Source organism: Empidonax traillii, unplaced genomic scaffold, assembly GCF_003031625.1.
Source record: "Empidonax traillii isolate 1590-97213 ecotype Southwest subspecies unplaced genomic scaffold, ASM303162v1 scaffold488:size1064334, whole genome shotgun sequence".
NCBI classification, from domain to species: domain Eukaryota; kingdom Metazoa; phylum Chordata; class Aves; order Passeriformes; family Tyrannidae; genus Empidonax; species Empidonax traillii.
Window position 1 is genome coordinate 898,013 of NW_020955681.1, and position 17,555 is coordinate 915,567.

Consider the following 17,555-nt stretch of genomic DNA (forward strand, 5'->3'; position numbering starts at 1 on the left):
TTCTTCCAGATATGTTTAAGTGATTTCTTGTTATTACTGTGTTTCCCATTCAACATTTGGTTTTCTTTGATATTTTTAATTCACCATTATTGGTAGTTTATGTTTCCTGATAAACTGTTCTGTGTGTGTATGAGTCCATATGAATTATTTTTTAATCCTTACAAGCTAGAGGTTGTTTTTTTAAGCTTTGGAGTACTGAAGAGGGGGTATTGCCTTTCTCTTTATTTTATTTTCATTTCTCTGTTACTAGTGAATGCTTCTCATGTGATTATGTGCCTTTTTTTATTTTTAACATTTAATGACATATTTTAAAGTGCTCCTAGTCATAGTAATTTCATCTTAAAAGATTTTCTTCTTCTCAGTTTTTCTCATTATTGTTTCCAGCTTTCCAGTAGTGATGCTTCTAAAGCACCTTGTGTTTGTGTGTTTTTGTATTTAGTAGTAGTTACTGGGATAAGATTCTACACATTAATACATAATAGGTCTTAATTGCCTGCACATAGGTGACCACACAGAGCTTTTTTTGATTTTTACCCAGAAAATTTGTATTTAGTATATAGAATTTTTGTCCACTGGTTAAATAATTTCTTACATGAGAATTGTATTAGTTAATTTTTAGAAACTTCAAGGATACTTCTGTGGTTATAGCATTCATCCGCCACCCCCGCAAGAATCTTCATCACAACACAGATTTTTTTTTTATTAGTTTTTGTTTGTTTGTTTTTGTTGGAAGGGATATTTTTGGTTTGGGGTTTGTTTTATTTTGGGTTTGGGTTTGTTTGTTTGCTTCAGATGCTAAAGAAACTACTCAACCTGTTCCATGCCCTGTTTGGTTGTCTTCAACATATCTATCAATATAACACACCTCTTCTTGTACCCTGTCTGGTGGTTTATTAGTTAGAGCATTGACCTGTAACTATTCAGGGCCTTGTTTCTGTAAATCCTCAATAACAAGAATGCACATAATAGAGGTACAGAGTTGCTAGATCTACTTCTTTCTGTATAAGTAAGGCATGTCCAATAATTCGGTTATTTTAAGTTCTGACTAACAGATTTAATTTCTGCTAAGACTTTTTTTATCTTTCCTTTCTCAGCATTAAGAATCACAAACTCAGAGAATCATAGAGTCATAGAATGTTCTGGGTCGGAGGGGACCATAAAGATCATTCCCCCCTGCCATGGTCAGGGAACCTTCCACTAGACCAGGTTTCTCAGAGCTCCATCAATTTGGCCTTGAACACTCCCAGGGATGGGACATTCACAGCTTCTCTGGCCAGCCTGTTCCAATGTCTCACCACTCTCACAGCAAAGAATTTCTTCCTAATATCTAATCTAAACCTACTCTCAGTTTGAAGACATCCCCCTTGTCCTGTCACTACGTCCTCTTGTAAAAAGTCCCTCTCCATCTTTCTTGTAGGTTCCCTTCAACTACTGGAAGGCCACAATTAGGTCGCCTTGAAGCCTTCTCTTCTCTAGGAACAATCCCAGTTCTCTCAGTCTTTCCTCATAGGAGAGGTGCTCCATCCTTCTAATAAGCTTAGACCTTTCCATTTTCATTTTTAGAGCTTCTCTTTGAAGCTAGGTTAAAAATTTCTTCTCTTCCTATTCCTGATGCCTGCCTCTTTGCTTTCATACATAATCTTAGATGACAGGCTAAAACTAACTCTAGCCAGCCTGCCCTCAATGTCCACAAGTTCTTTTCTGGAACAGTGACTAAGTATTCTGCAGAACTTTAATGGAGAGGTCATGAATAAAGCAGAACTACTGAGGTGCACTCTTTGTGAGACTAAGGTCCACATTTCCTTTTTCTGCATGTGAAAACAACAAGGAAGCCTGTGAGGTTAATGGTCTCAGGAGTAGAATTCTGTTCCTGGCCATGAAGGTGCCAGGGGTGCCTCCAAGGACTGCTATGGTAGCCTGCCAGGTGACTTTCCTTTTGCAGAACCAATCTAGACCTCACTAGAATTTCATGAAATTGCTCGCTCCCAGCATCCAGCATGGAGGGGTGACAGCTGAAGTTTTGAAATGACAAAGTCTCAAAGATCTGTGAGTGAGTGTATAAATAAAGTCAAAGCAAGAATCAGTTGGCTAAACATAGGCACCTACCAGCACTTGATGTGTCCTAGATCATGCAAGACACACATTGTCATATATGAGAGGGCATCTAGGTCACAGACAACAGCAGGTGGATTTGTGCTTTTCTAGAGAATCAGCAGGCTATGTAGGATATACACCAAAAATTAAAGTAGCGCTGCATGCCTGCAGCTTTTATGATCTTTTTTCACTTCTTTGACCTGCTTCTGGATCTGTATTGTGCAGATCCTGTAGGGGCTTTTCCAGCTTGTTGATTTCTTCTTTGATAATATAGTTAAAACTGTATCCTCAGCATTCTTGAAGTGCTTACTCTGGTTTAGAAAGAAAGGCAAATCTGTTTTGTAGTTTGCCCCTTCTAAATTTACACAGATTATCATAACAACTGGGGCAGCATTTCCAGGTTAAGATCATAATAGTTCTTTCAGCAGATTTTTCAGTGGTGACAAATGAGGCTAGATAATGTTTTTCAAACATTTTAGAAAAGCATACTAGTCTGAAGATCAAGTAACTTCACTTCTGGTCTCCTGTCAAGTCCTTACACATTGCAAGAGTTACAGAATAACACAATGTACTGGTTTTTTATTAGTAAAAGGAAAAGAATGTTATCATCTGGTGGGTAATTTTTATATTCCAGAAATACTGTTTTGCGCTTTGATATGGCAGCCTAGAGACTGATTCTGTCCAGCCTGAAGAAACACCTAGTAGGTGATCAAAGGAGTTGTTCCTCAGTCTCTGGTGGCTGTGTTGACCTGGGGTTAAGTTCAGTTGTCTAAGCACAGGTAGTTGGTGCCACTTCTGATGCCAGAGGATACCTGAAACTTCTGCGCAGGGTTGGGACATACAACAGAGGATCTATCTGTGCCCTTCTCTACCTTTCTGGACTGGCAGTTGAAGGCTTGATGGGATACCTTACAGGATCTCAGGCAGCATCATTGGTTGATGAAGATGGAAGCTTACGCTCCAGATGTGTGTGCACACAGCTATATGTAGGTGTCTTAATATAAAAATGAAACCCACTCAAGATTACACAAAGATATCTTATCAGAAGACTGACCTGAAGCCCCCTAATAGAGGCCGGTGCTTTATTAGCTTTCATGACACCTGTTTATTTTAGAAGATCACCCCTTCAGTGTGGAATACATCACACTACCAGGAACCAGGTGTTGACTGCCAAGAAGCAGAACTACATCAGTAGTGCAGAGCCTTGTGAGAGTGACACTTTCTTTTCACCAAATCCCTGTCAGCCACAAATTTTGTTGAGGTGACTTTTCTCCTGATATAATATGTTGAGGGAGCTCTGTAAAGCACCCCTTGATTTCTTCCTTCCTGTCTATTTCCCAAATCCACTTGTGCTAAGGTACTGACCACAGAAAGCTAGGTGATTAAAGGGTTAGCTGAAGTAACTTGTACCCATTCCCATGTTTTTTCATGGGATATATGACATTCTTACAAGATATCAATCCAAGGATATTGCTATAAAGGGGTGATTGGTTTTTTTTTTCCCTGGGGGAACTAGAACATTATAGTCTATTTCTGTGCTTCCCGACCTTTACAGTATCATCTCTATGTATGAAGCACTTTAGATCCATCTTGCCATCCTGTTCTTCTACATCTAAAGTTGCTGGTGATACAGATACTTAATATATTTTCCCTGACACAGTCTCTTAACATAGTTCAGTGTAATTTGCTTATGTTGAACAAAATCCTAAATTCTAGCTAGCCTATGTAGTTTCCTTTGGAAATTCTGTTGACAATAGTACATGAGAAATCAGAAGAAATTACATGACTCTATGTTAACTGCTATAGATTAGTATTTATGACACTTTACAAGGTCTAATCTGCAGCCTTGCCCTTGTGAGGTAAATATTTAAGATTGATATATTTATTACTGGGTATAAAGCTGCACTGGATAGGCAAGCTGTTTATAAAATGAAGGTAACGATTGAGTCATGTCACGAGAGAGCACATTCCTGAAACTTGAAAAGCACATTGAAACATGTTGGCAAGGATGGTAATGCCATATTAAATAACATGAAATATTTGAAGGTCTAAGGATGACTCTTCATCTCCTTTTCAGTCATTATTCCTTCCTCTCTTTCCCATTGCAAAAGGGTTTGGTTAGAAAATGATCTGTAGTGTGTGACATCTTGACTTTAGTTTTAAATTGTATAGAAATCTATTGAATCCTTGTTTCAAAACATACAGGAGTAATCAGTGATTTATATTAGAAATATCCCTTTGAAAAGAGGAACCAGCACTTAGTTGCACACAATTTGCTATGAAAGCGGGGCACGGAAACCGACTGTTTAAAGCAGAAATTACTTCATTTTCTGTTTTTAAATAAACATGAGGATCCTAAAAATCCCCTGTAAGTAGAACTTTCCCTTACAGGATAAAATGGAATTAAAATAGTGTCAATAAATTGTGTGAGAGACTGTATCAGTCTGTGCATTGATAGTCTGTGCATGCAGGATAAGAACATTGACTGCCTGCTAATCTATTCCCAGATGGAGGTGGATGCAGACGAGAAGCGCCATCGCACACGCTCCAAAGGTGTTCGAGGTACGTCTCTTGCTTCAGTAAATCACTCAAGGCCCCTGCTCAGGGTGACCTTCATCCTCCAGAATCTCTTTGCACAATTCATTCTGACCCTTGCTTTTACACAACCTTTCTGGTAATTTTTGTAGAAGAGGGGTACTTGTAATAGATGATAAATTTTTATATATTTTCCATCTCTCTGCAGTTCCCGTGGAACCAGCCATACAAGAGCTGTTCAGGTTAGTGCTCTGAGTGTAAAATGTATCCCCATTAGCAATTTAGAAAATTCATGCCTTTTAATGGGTATAATGCACTTTCAAGTTCATTGGTGGTTTGCTCATGCCCTGCTGCACTGATGAAATTAATTCCCTCGAGACTTGCTAATAAAAAGCATCCCCTCTTTTTTTTTTTTTTTCCCCTTCAGTTATTTGATTTCTCTTTCTGTCTTGGTTGCCCTCCATCTCTGTAATGCCTACTGCCTGCTTGCTTTTAGTATAATCTTTCTGCAGCATACCAGCACCTATATGATTAATTCTCTCTTTTGCAGCTGTCCCACACCTGGCTGTGATGGCAGTGGTCATGTTAGTGGCAAATATGCAAGACACAGAAGGTAACATCTACAATTTTCCATAATTTAGTGAAGAGATTTGGTAAACAATTTATCTGGCGTGACCTTGATAAACCAAATAATGATAAAAATTAGCAATAAGGCATTTTAGAAGCCATTCAGATTCAGATTTTTTTTTTCTTTCTGAGTGTCACACAAAATTTAACTCTCATTTTTGCTGAGGAGACTTGTCCTCATTGTGAGTCTTCTCTTAATTTTTGCATACAGTTCTCTTGCTCATGTGTTGCAAATGAAAATTTGGCCCTACTTACATGTTGGCAGTCATGTTCTTCTGTTATTTAATGTATTTCATAACTGAATGAGAAAAAGCTTCTGAGTATTTTAAGTTCAATGATCAGGTTATATTCAAAGGTCAAAGCTTAAGACAAATCAGTGATAATAAGACTTCAGAGTTCAAATGTTATACTGCAGCTATAAATACCTTTACTTCAGTTTCTAAACCATGATATGTAGAGAATCTCCTTGAGGAAGATTTTTTTAGCTGTTTATTTTTTAATTGTATATAAGATAGCATATGTTACACATACTACATGTTTTTCAAATTAATTTAGACCTCAGTCTTTCCAATTCTGTGTCTGAAAGGTCAGTGATCAATAGTGTTGCACATCTATGTAAACACCAATCCTTTCCTGAATCATTTGTCCATGAATTTCTTGTGCAGTATTTTGAAATTTTAACAGCTTTATAATACATGTATTTTTCTCTCATGCTGTGCATTTCATCTGACATATTTCGTACGGCAGCCCATTGGAAGAGATAAAATGGCTGATGTTTGGGCCATCTCTTTTCTCAGTAGAGGGAGGTGTTCAGACCAGTGTTAAATTCTTCTGAAACTCTCAAGGTTTTTTTCATTCTTGACTTTTTCAGGTTTTAAAGCACTTGTGGTGTTTATAAGAGCACATATTTCACACCAGCTCTGATTACTGCTTTGTAATGAGGGCATATGGGGTTTATGAATTAAATTGAAATAAGACATTTGTGGTTTAGGCATTCATTTGAAATGGGAAAAGATACTGAACAGTGCCACTCAGTCCACTCACGTGCCTTTTTTCTTATCAGTGAATGAAGCTTAGGGACAATCCCGAAAATACTTTCAAAATTAGATCAAGAAAAGTGATACTCCTGATATTAAAATTACTTTGAATTCCATTTGAACAATAGAAACCTTAAAATAATTATTCAAATTTATTTTCTTAATAATTTTTCACTCATAAGAGCAGTAACATTTTTGTGGTTATTTTAAGGCTTGGTTAGGTTGGAACACTGAATTAGGAAAATTAACCAAAATTGTTATTTTTAAATTCACTTGTGACTTCTCATTTCAAACCATGGTTTTCTTTTGTCTGTTTTCTTTATGTAAATATAAGTCTCAAAAGAAATTAATGAATGGCACTGAATCCTTCTCTTCCCACAGAAATTTCATGACAGTCAACAGTTAAATGACGTGATTGTAACGTCCTTTCTAGTTACAAGATTGTAGCTACACACATTTCTTTACACTTCATGGAATTCTTTTGTAGATTTCAAAAATGAAAGCCTTAAAACATACAGAAGGAATTCTTTAGCTTAAAAAATATGACTTTTCTTCTGAATTGCTCGAACTTTGTGTTAGAGTTAGTGACTGTGTCTATTTTACACAAAATCACCCTTTTGGGTGAAGGAATAGATGTGAGGTTTGGAAAGATTACATGCAGTTTTGAGACATTAATTCCATATTTTGCTTTCTTGACATGATCCTGGTATGTCAGTACACGAACAGACTGAATCTCAGAGTGGTTAATTAAATGAAATTTTGGGCAGATGCGCAAAGAATAAAAATTGGAAATACATCAAAAATTCCTTTTTTTCCTGCTAAAGAATTTGTGGGGCTTTTATGTTTTCTTGTCACCCTGATTGCCAATCCACTAATCAAAATATATTTAGCCAATATATGTCTTATTTAATATAAAAACACAAAGCTCTTTGTGGAGGTTTACGGTGTACATATCTATTTTATAAAAGAGGAGTAATATTTATATCTCAACCAATAACTACTAAATTTATCATTTTGAAAGAATCTGAAGGAATTTTTCTTTTTTTCAATTTTCCTTTTTGGTTGGGAAAGACCCAAACATTTCTTCCAAGGAAATCAGACTGTCTTAAAAATTTTACGTGTTCAGGGAATTGCGTATCTCAGCTGATGCCTAACTCAACTCTGTTTAGAGCTACAGAGCATTTTAATGAGGTTAAGACCTTTTCATTCACAATATCAGACCAGCTCATTATTAGGAATGAAATGTATTTGCTTCCACTAGATGTAGTCAGAGCTCTCCAGAATTCCATTTCTTCTATAATGTCTTGAAGTATCTGAAACATCAGGGACTTTTTTTTTCATTGTAATTTTATCCTTGTAATAGCAAGGTGACAGTGAAAACCATGTTCAGGTAGTATATTAAACATGAACTGAAAGCAGATCCTTTCAAACTTGCAGACAGATTCAGGGGATGCAAAATTATTCTGCTCATAAAATATTAGATAAAAGTTAACAGAGAGTTTTATCATACGATTTGTACCTCAGTTGTATTTTTACATGGTTTTAATTATGAAAGAGCTGCAATGTAGGGTGAACTAGGAGAACAAGCAGACCTTCTCTGTCGTTATGTTTCTTTTGAGGTGTATGAAAACACAAGTCTGGTTCTAGAAGGGTAACAATGGTAACAGCTTGTTGTATCATTTCCATCTTTTTGATTTTTTCTTTGGGTCAAATTTTATTTGGAAGGGAAGTAAAACCTTGCATGACTTGGTACTTTGCTCTTGGCTCTGAAATTTGGTGCTTGATGTCAGCTTGTTAGTTTGGCAAGCTAATAGGCAGCTTAGATGGACAAATTTCTCCAAAGAGCACTTCAGGGCAGGTGCTGGGATCTCTGAAATTAACTTGGTGAAAGCACCTCTCTCCAGCGACTGCATAGAAAGTCAGAAAGATTAGCATTCCAATTTGGGCACTAAGGGAAAGTGACCAAAAGTTAGGTGGTATGCCTGCCTTCTTCAGAGCAGCCTCATCTCTTTTTTGTACTTTAGTAATATCTGGAAACCTGAAGCTGTCACTGACCCTCTAGTACTGTTTATGATACACAACATGAGGCAATGCCTCAGTGTTAAAATTTACACAAATAGGACTTCAGTACCTGTTGTTTATGTTTCCAGGCACTTGAGGCCAATAGAACTAAAAAATAAAAAGAAAACAAAGCTTGTGAAAGATCCGAAAGCAAACAAAACAAAACAAAACAAAACAAAACAAAACAAAACAAAACAAAACAAAAGCCACAGACATGTTCAAATAGTGGTGGAGACAAGAGAAGAATTCAAATCTTAGGAGTGAAAACCAGAGGCTCTCCCTGGGCCATGCTCCAGATACTGTTTATTGTATTCCTTTGGTAGCTTTTCTGGCCCATTGTGCATAGCAGGATGATAATGAACACTACTCTTACACCTTCAAAACTGTGAATTAATTTTGAACAATAAGCTTGGTCCAGATCATTGCATACTTTTAACTTTTATATACCCTGATGAACAGTCCATCAGGGTATATAGCAGTGACTCAGACCACACCAGAAGCGTGTTCCCACAACTGTGTCTTCAGGATGCCACTTCCATTAATCAGCTTTAAAGATAATAAGATTCACATTTTGTGTATACAAATATAAATGTGAAAGTCCAGTTTCTGATCTGTATTGCAGGTGCAAACCCCATAGAGACTTCACAGTAATTGAGAGCAAACTGATCCATGTTATTGACTAAATAGATGTGAATGGTGGTTTTTAGAAATACTGTACTTTACTTTGTTGCTCGGCATTTAGCATCCTTTTAAAACACATCATATGTCAAATAGGTGCCAATGATTTACCATATAAATAGGTATGTAGACATGTCATAAAAATCCTAACTAGATTCCATTAAAAAAATACTGATTACATAGAATGGCCTATTTTAAAATCTTCTTAGCATAATAGCTTTATTTTTTTTCTCAAGTAACAAAAGCAATTAGATTCTGTAATGGATTAATCACTTGCCAATTACCACACGTTTCAGAACAAAACCCATTCTAACAAATGAAACCTAAAAAACTCTTATGCTGGTAGCCTGGCACTATGTATATTAATTTAGAATTCTTTTAATGCATACATCGGTGTATATTTGAAAGCAGATAAAGCTATTGTATAAAAATTAAATCAAATACAATCGTGGTCTGAAACAATATGCACAAAATTTTGGTGAAGTAGAACTGTTAAGGCCAAATGATAAACCCTTCAGATTTAAAATGGAAAGGCTGGTAGAGCTTTCACTGTATCATGAATTTCAATTTGGTTGCTGAAAATAAGAATTCAGATTAACTAAACCAACTTAAACATTTTGTTGACCTTTTCATTTTCATGCCTTTTCCTCAGTTCATATTTTACTTGTAAGGGCTTTATTTTAATTAGTCACTGATACAAAGTCTTGCAAAAAAAGGTGAATCTCAAAAATGAAGATGGATCATAAAATGATGTGTTTATCTGTAATGTATGAGTTGTCCCTTACTTTGTAAAATACACTGCATTTTAATTTTCCACCAAATTTCTTAATATCACCACTTCTTTGTTGCTTTACCTGGCAGTCTCTGATTTATTGCATTGAATGGATAGAATTGTTATGATCAACTTTTTATCTTTAAGCATGAGATTCCTCACTTCATACACTAATTTGAATTTGTAAATACCTTAGAGTTTAGCATTGCTGTTTTGATTAGAGAAGGCCTCACATACCGTTGTATTGCCATTATATACTGTAGTTTAGTCTGTATTTTCTAACAGAGCAAGCAAAATAATTCAGGCTCCCAAACTTCAAAATTAAAAGACTCAAATGTCTCTCTGTTATTAGAAAATTATTGAATTTCTGTGGCTTGTTGTGCCATATTTCTTATTCAAATTTTTTCATTTCATATACCTTTTCACCCACCAGTTTGATTGCCATGGCTGCAGCCGTGGGTGAATAATTGCCTGTCTTCACAGGAGCATGTTCTGGAGCTAAAGTCGAGTGCTTGCTTCCTGATGTATGCCTCATTTGGATTCTGCCGACAGCCTAGGGGCTGTATTATTCATGCCTTGACAGATAGCACTCACTAAAAGCATTGGAACAGGGCCAGGTACTGGCAGAGAGATAGTGGAGCATTGCAACTTGCAACTGAGAGGAGCATCTATAATAGAAAAAAAGAGAAATCCTCATACCTTCCTTTTACTGGTCTCACTTTGATGAAGAATTAATTTGCATCAAAATAAAATACCCTAAAAATAAATGCTTTTTTTCTAAACTACGCTTGAAAGTTTAACACAATTTTCCACATTTAATTGCAAAGCCGATTTTAATTAGTAAGGCCCTGCATGTGAAAAATGAAGATTCACTTGGGTGAGTGTAACACATTGCAGTGTCTGCTGAATGCTCTAATTAATGTATGGCTGCTGTACAACAGGGTGCACTGTGGGATATTTATGAAAAATTCTGTGCACGCAGCCAGTCTAGCTGTATTTTAGTTCTTGAATCACAAGAATAAATAACTTTTTCCCCTTTATTCTTTATGAGACATCATTGTGCATGCCATCACTCCATCCATAAACTTTATGGCATGCCTGTCCTTTTTACTATTTGTCAAAGATATTATAAATCAGAAGCCAGGACATACATATTTTAACATTAATTTGATAGCATAGCATGGTTGCATGCTGTGCAGAACCAGAGGTCCGCTGATGCGTCTGTGTTAAAGCCTAACCACAGAACAGTGAAGTCCTTATTGTTGCTTGCTGTCGTGAAAAATCCCACTGGATGCTGGCAGTATAGACAAATGTATATTCCTTAAAGCTGATAGTCAACCTTTATTAGAGTGTTAAATAATGATAAAATGATTCACTGGATATTTACCTAAGGAAATACTTTGACACTGCCTGTGAAATTCAATTCTATTTCATTTAATGGTGTATTTGCTAAAGACTTTGGCAAGTTGTGGTAAATGCCAAGAATAATATTATAAATATATTTTATATGAAGTAATCCACCACTCAGGATTTGTTAAAAATGTTAATAAATGAAGCTTCACTGCTTTGTTAAATTCAGCTAAAGAGAAATAAGTAAATAAATAAAATAAGTGGAAGAGCATAGGGATTTTGAAACAGAACACCGCAAAGAATAAATAAATGTGCTGACAGAGAATCCATAATGTATTAGAGGTCTGTATTGGCTGCTGTCTGGATCCAGCAATATATCCTTTGTCTGATTGTTGATTAATGATAAGAGAGGTGCAAAGTTGGGTCTGAGACATCAAGCGAATATACACCAGCAGCTGGTGTGTGGCTCTGCATGCTAGTGGCCATTGTCTAGAGGTGACTTCACAAAGGACCCACGGTTCAATTGCTCCTACCGCTGTCTCTGTTGGGAGTAGCTATTCCAGTGGCAGGAAGCTGCAGGACCTGCATGTACCAGGAACACTTATAAAGGCAGGGGAAAGAAAGTAAATCAGGGGCAGGAGCATGGAGAGTGCTGACCTAAGTGTGCAGCAGTAGCAGCAGAGGATTTTGGATGTGCTTTCTGGCTTGTATGTTGCTGTAATGATATGCTCTTTTCTTTCAAATGGAAGATGCTGCATTTCTCATGCAGCAGTCCACTTACAGCCACAGTGTTTTCTGTGGAAGGATCTGTCTGGAGATGTTCCTAGCTACAAAATAAATGTAGACCATGCAGAAAGTATGGGAAATAAAATAAAAAAAAAAAAAAAAAAAAAAAAAAAAAAAAAAAAAAAAAAAAAAAAAAAAAAAAAAAAAAAAAAAAAAAAAAAAAAAAAAAAAAAAAAAAAAAAAAAAAAAAAAAAAAAAAAAAAAAAAGGAACAAAACATTCAGTACTACTGGGGAAATAATTTCCCCAAACAAGCTATACCCATTTTTTCCTTGCCAATGGGAAAATTATTTGTTTGGCCTGGTATGTTTGCTGAGAACATTGTGTTCACTTAGAAGAGAAATAAATTGTCTGAGGTTGAATATTTGTGCTTTTCGTAATGGAAAAGAGGATCTACAGAGTTGATTTGCATGTGGTGGGCATGACATTTCATCTCACTGTGCCTCTGTTTCCCCATTTGTAAACATCTTAAGGTGTAAAGACAGAAGCATGTATGGGGGATTATAACAAACACAGAGCCCCAAACTCTGACTCTGGTATTTATGTGCTATATAAATAAAGATCTTTTAAATGGTTGTTGATGTCAGAGAAAGTCTAACCTTACAATTCAGTGCTTTTTGCATTAAAACATTTTTCTGAATCATAGAGCAAAATTAACTGATTTGTAATGACAAGACATTTTTACATTTAGAATCTAGTCTAGTTTCCCTATTTCATAGTTTGTGAATTAATTCTACAATATTTCTGTAAAAATATTGATTCTGATGTTAAAAAGCTGTAGGTATTTAAAAAAAATTATTTCTTGATGTGAATTTTAGTGAAAATGCAGTCATGAGTCTTAGCCATAGACTAAATCAAAAACATGATGAGCAGTGTTCTGCTCTGAGTTTAGGGTCCTGTGGAGCTGCCTGCGTCCTCCTTCCAACAGTTCTGAGCAGCAGCATAGCTACTGTGTCATAAAGTGGCCTGTGGATTGGAGCATCTCAAGTCAGGTCTTTGGAAACAGGAGAATTTACTGGTGAATACTGACAGGTGGATGGACAGGGAACCCCATCTTATTCCTTTTTCCAGTGTCCAACACAAATAACATAGATGGCTGTGAAAAAATTTTAGTGGTGGTACCCACACTATCAGAATAGCATTGCTCCTCTTTTTTCTCCACCTCTCTGAAAATTATTTGAAGTCTGATAGAATCATCAAAAAAGGAGGCAGGAGAAATCATACATGTAGAAAATAAATAAAACTTTCTTTTCTTTCAAATGCTCATATTTTATGAGATCGAGCACCCTAGGTATTACCTGGGCTAGCAAAAGAATATGAAGAAAATAAGAAATGAAGTTAAAAATTAAAGAGCCCTAAAAATACGCTGTGTCTTTAAAGACTTCTATTGAGGTTTTTCAATAAGTTGAGACAGCCCTTTCAAAGATGTCACCTCTTATTAGTGGTTGATACGAAGTACTACTTCTAGTGGTGTCAGCTCAGGACAGGGAAAGGAGAGGAAGTCCTGAGCCATCTTTGATGGCAATAATAAATCTAAATAAATACATCCACAGTATAGAAATAAATGCCCAGGGGATAGATAGCTCCTGAAAACATCCTCAGCATTATACAGCTTAGGACACTGTAAACGGTGATACCTGTTAGAGTGCCCGGATAACCAGGTGAGTGGACTAGTGGTAGTTTTCTGGCTACTCACCTGAATCACCTTCCCAGGTAAATCTTGAAGCTTTCTGATGACAAGAAAAGGGATTGCAGAACCTTATGTCCTTTCATTATTTGCAAGAACCTGCAGCACCATGCTGTAAGTATCCATGGAAGAGTGGAGAAGGAGTATAATCACAGAATATTCTGAGTTGGAAGGCACTCACAAAGATCATCAAGTCCAACACTTAAGTGAATCACCCATGCAGGGATCACACCCACAACCTTGGCCTTATTAGCACCATAGTCTAACCAGCAGAGCTAATCTCAGGGTCAATTCCTAAGAGAAAATTTTCCTGTGGTTGAAGTTGGCCCTGTGTCTTAAATCCATGAATTATGATAAAATTTGTAATACTGTAAAGTATAGTGAGACAGTACAGGATATGATTGGCTTTAAATGCCAATAACAGTAATTTAAAACAAAGGGTTTTTATGCACAGTTCCCTGGGACTGGAACAGACATCTCTACCATCAAATTTTTTACTTGGAGTAGTGAGCAGGGCCACTAAACTGGATACACAAGGAGTGGAAGCTTCCTGTTCAGCTGATCTTCATGAAAGAAATTCACCAAAGATATGCAGCTGCTACTGTCTTTTACCCTCATAATGTCTTCAGGAGAAAGTCTTACCTGTACTTAGTGAATGAGGAATAGGTGTTCAAAATAAAGGTTAGAACTAAAAACTAGCATGCATTTAACTTCTGCTTTAAGTCCGAAGGACCCTCATCAACTCTCCCTTATTTTGTGTCTAACCCTGAAGTCACAGTAGGACTGTACTTCTAACGTTAAGCTAGTCCAAATTTGGAGTCATAGAATTGTTGTGGTTGGAAAAAGACCCTTAAGATCCTTGAGTCCAAGTGTTAACCCAGCACTGCCAAGTCAATCATTAAACCATATCCCCAAGTGCCACATCTACATGTCTTTTAAATAGCTGTGGGGATGGGTTCCTTGGGCAGCCTGTGCCAATGCTCGATAATTCCTTCAGTGAAGAAATTTTCTTGATACCCAACCTAAAACTGCCCTGGCACAACTTGAAGCTCCTTCCTTTCATCCTATCACTTTTTACTTGGGAGAAGAAACCAATCCCCACCTCACTACAATCTCCTCTCAGGTTGTTGTAAAGAGCAATAAGGTTTCCTCCAGTCATCTTTTCTTTAGGCTATACAACCTCAGCTCCCTCAGCTGCTTCTCATTAGACTTGTAAAAATGTTTATTTGGGCACCTTGATGCCATATCAAGTCCATAGCACAGATAGTACATTTCTCATCTTTTGTCTGCTTGTTTCAGTGTAGCAAGTGTTTAAATTTTCAAGTCCCCCAATTTGTGATCTATACAGATGTGGCACTCACACGCTGTTTTGTTCTTTGTCAATAGGCATTAGGACACATTTCTTCCATCTCCTGGGAACTTGCATTGACCATAAAGAAGTTAAGATGTCAGGATGTTTGTATTCTTTTTTCTTCATTTGTTCTTTTATGGACAATAATATATTAAAAAGGAAGAGTGAAGGATATAGTTTTGTAACTTTGAGCAGTCACTTGGAGCCAGAAGAACCCTGTTTTCAGTCCCAGCATTAGCATTTCATATAAGAGACAGACAGTCATTTAAGAGAGGAATTCAATGAACCCTTCAGTGGTAGTCAAGGACATGTAAATATATTGTTTTGCATGAATATTAGAGAAGTGGGCACTCAACCTAGATTACTATAAAATGTCATGAGCAATCAGTCTTCTGAGGTGGTTAAAATGAAGCTTCAGTTACCCCTGGCAAAAGAGGATATTAAACACAAGTTGCTCACACATTTCTGTAGGTTCTAGATGGGATAATGGCTAAGGCTGGGGTTGTGATTCCCTCTCTGACCATCCCCAAGTCAAAAGACTGAGTTAATCTCTGCTTTTGTGAAGAAAAAAAGAAGACTTAAGGTGATGTGGGTTCCTTCCAGCTCAGCATATTCTGTGATTCTGTGATTAATTCCAGGAGTGAAAATCACCCACTACACAAAATACCTTCTGCCAGTCCGGATTACAGTGTCTAAATTCTGCTGTGTGTTAAGTCCCTGGATGTCCCTAGGTATAAGAAGAGGACCAGTCATACCTCACTTGGATGTTAGAATTTCACTGTGCAGCTGTGCATAGAAACTGAGAGCTGTAATGCTCTTGCTCCCTTGGTAAACCAGCAGTTTGTGACTCTGCTACCACATGAGAAATTTGCCTCACAGCCAAAAGTTGAGTCGTGCCTCTGAATTCTACTCCAGTGCCTTTTGCTTTGGACCATCCTTCTTACATTAAAAGTTCATTTTTACAAAGATTAGCAAATGATTTCTTGTTATTTAGTATTTGCAGGGACAGAAATAAAAATGTGCTAGAATTACTGATATTTAATCTAGATCTTGCTTGGGCATGGTTTCTTCTAGAGTGATCAATGGGGATTAATGGTTTGTTGGTTCCATTAACCACGAGTATCTCTTCAGGAGAGGGGGACAAGCAAACTGTCATCTCAAACGAGGATATGTCACACATCATGATTTATATGATTAATAATCTCTGACATGAGTCTTATAGATGTTTGCATGTCAGTAGCCACCAAACAAAAAAAAACTGGTTTGGAAACTTATTTCTCAGAGAATTCTCTGGGTATTCTATACTTTGTGAAAGGAGGTAGAAAGTCCCAACTAAATGGGTGGCTGCTTTGCAGCCAGTTTACTAAGGTTACTATGTTTTATGCTCCTAACATTTTTAAAACTGTTAATTTTAAAACATTTCACAAATGTAACTCAGTAGCCTTATAACTTTTTGTGATATGAAGTATTTGATTTCAAATGACACCAAAGGTCATTTTGCTTGTGATGTTATAATACATTCATAATACCACATTGACTAACAAGACTGATAGTAACTTTTTACTAGTACATACTTATAGTGAATAGGAATTGGGGATGGAAAGACAGAAAGTAGTAGATTGTTTTTCTGTCTGAAAATGTTAGAGTAATGCTGACAGAATGTAATTGCATTACTTTATTTTGAGCAAGGCTTTGGAATTAACATTTCTAGTTCTTAAAACACAGACACGTGGCTCTTCTTTTTAATTCCATGTGACATAAGGAATTACCAGCTTTACAGTCTTGTATCCCTTCCACAATGGCAAATTTGTTTGAGTGCTTCTGGCAAGGCAAGTGTATGACTTTCTGAGTCACAGTCCTGTCTCTCCAGCACCTAGGTGTTCCTTGGAAATACTGACATTCTCAGAACTGACGTGGCCTGGCTTTGCTTAGCTTTTGAGACCTGAAGAGATCACAGAGAAGGATGGACTCAGAAACGGAGCCAGAGTTATAAAACAAATACATTTTAGAAAGAATGGAAATAAATTCTGACTAGTGTGTTAACTTCAAACCCTAGCAGTCAAACTTGCTGCTTCCAGTTATGTTATTAAAAGGATATAGGAGGAAGGACTGAACAGTTAAAATGGCATTGACTAAAAGTGGAAACAGTTATTTAAAATGTCAGCATTTAATCAAAGTTCTAAAACAGAGAAAACATTTAGCTTTTTCTATCTACTATCATGTTGACTGTTTGTTGAAAATTATAGCACTCAGTCAGATTTAAAAATCACAGTGTAGTGGACAGCTCAGGGAGAACCCCAACAGAACTGTCATGGTTAGTTTAGATTTGATAGAAGCAATTTTTTTTTTGTACTTTATATGTTAAACTGAGCTCGTGTGTAAGCAGGAATAGAATTTCATTCCTCTTACACCAGGCATTTTGTAATTATGTTGCTCTAGGACTCTGCTAAAAAACCCAAACTCACAGGAAGATAAAAGTCTATTGGCAGGTCTGAAAAGGATAATGAGATGATTCCACCATTCCTATTTTTTAAACAGTAGGGGAAGGGAAGGGAAGGGAAGGGAAGGGAAGGGAAGG

The 17,555-nt window shown here is 36.7% G+C and overlaps 1 protein-coding gene across 19 annotated transcripts in view; it reads left to right on the forward strand.

Moving 5' to 3' along the window:
• MYT1L (myelin transcription factor 1 like) overlaps positions 1-17,555 on the forward strand; it is a 301,410-nt gene that overhangs the window by 173,439 nt on the left and 110,416 nt on the right. For all 19 annotated transcript variants that reach the window (XM_027896219.1, XM_027896220.1, XM_027896218.1 and 16 more), the window contains 3 exons: positions 4,602-4,656; positions 4,838-4,871; positions 5,180-5,242. In XM_027896219.1, the coding sequence (XP_027752020.1) occupies positions 4,602-4,656; positions 4,838-4,871; positions 5,180-5,242 (152 nt within the window). The remainder of the gene's footprint in view (positions 1-4,601; positions 4,657-4,837; positions 4,872-5,179; positions 5,243-17,555) is intronic.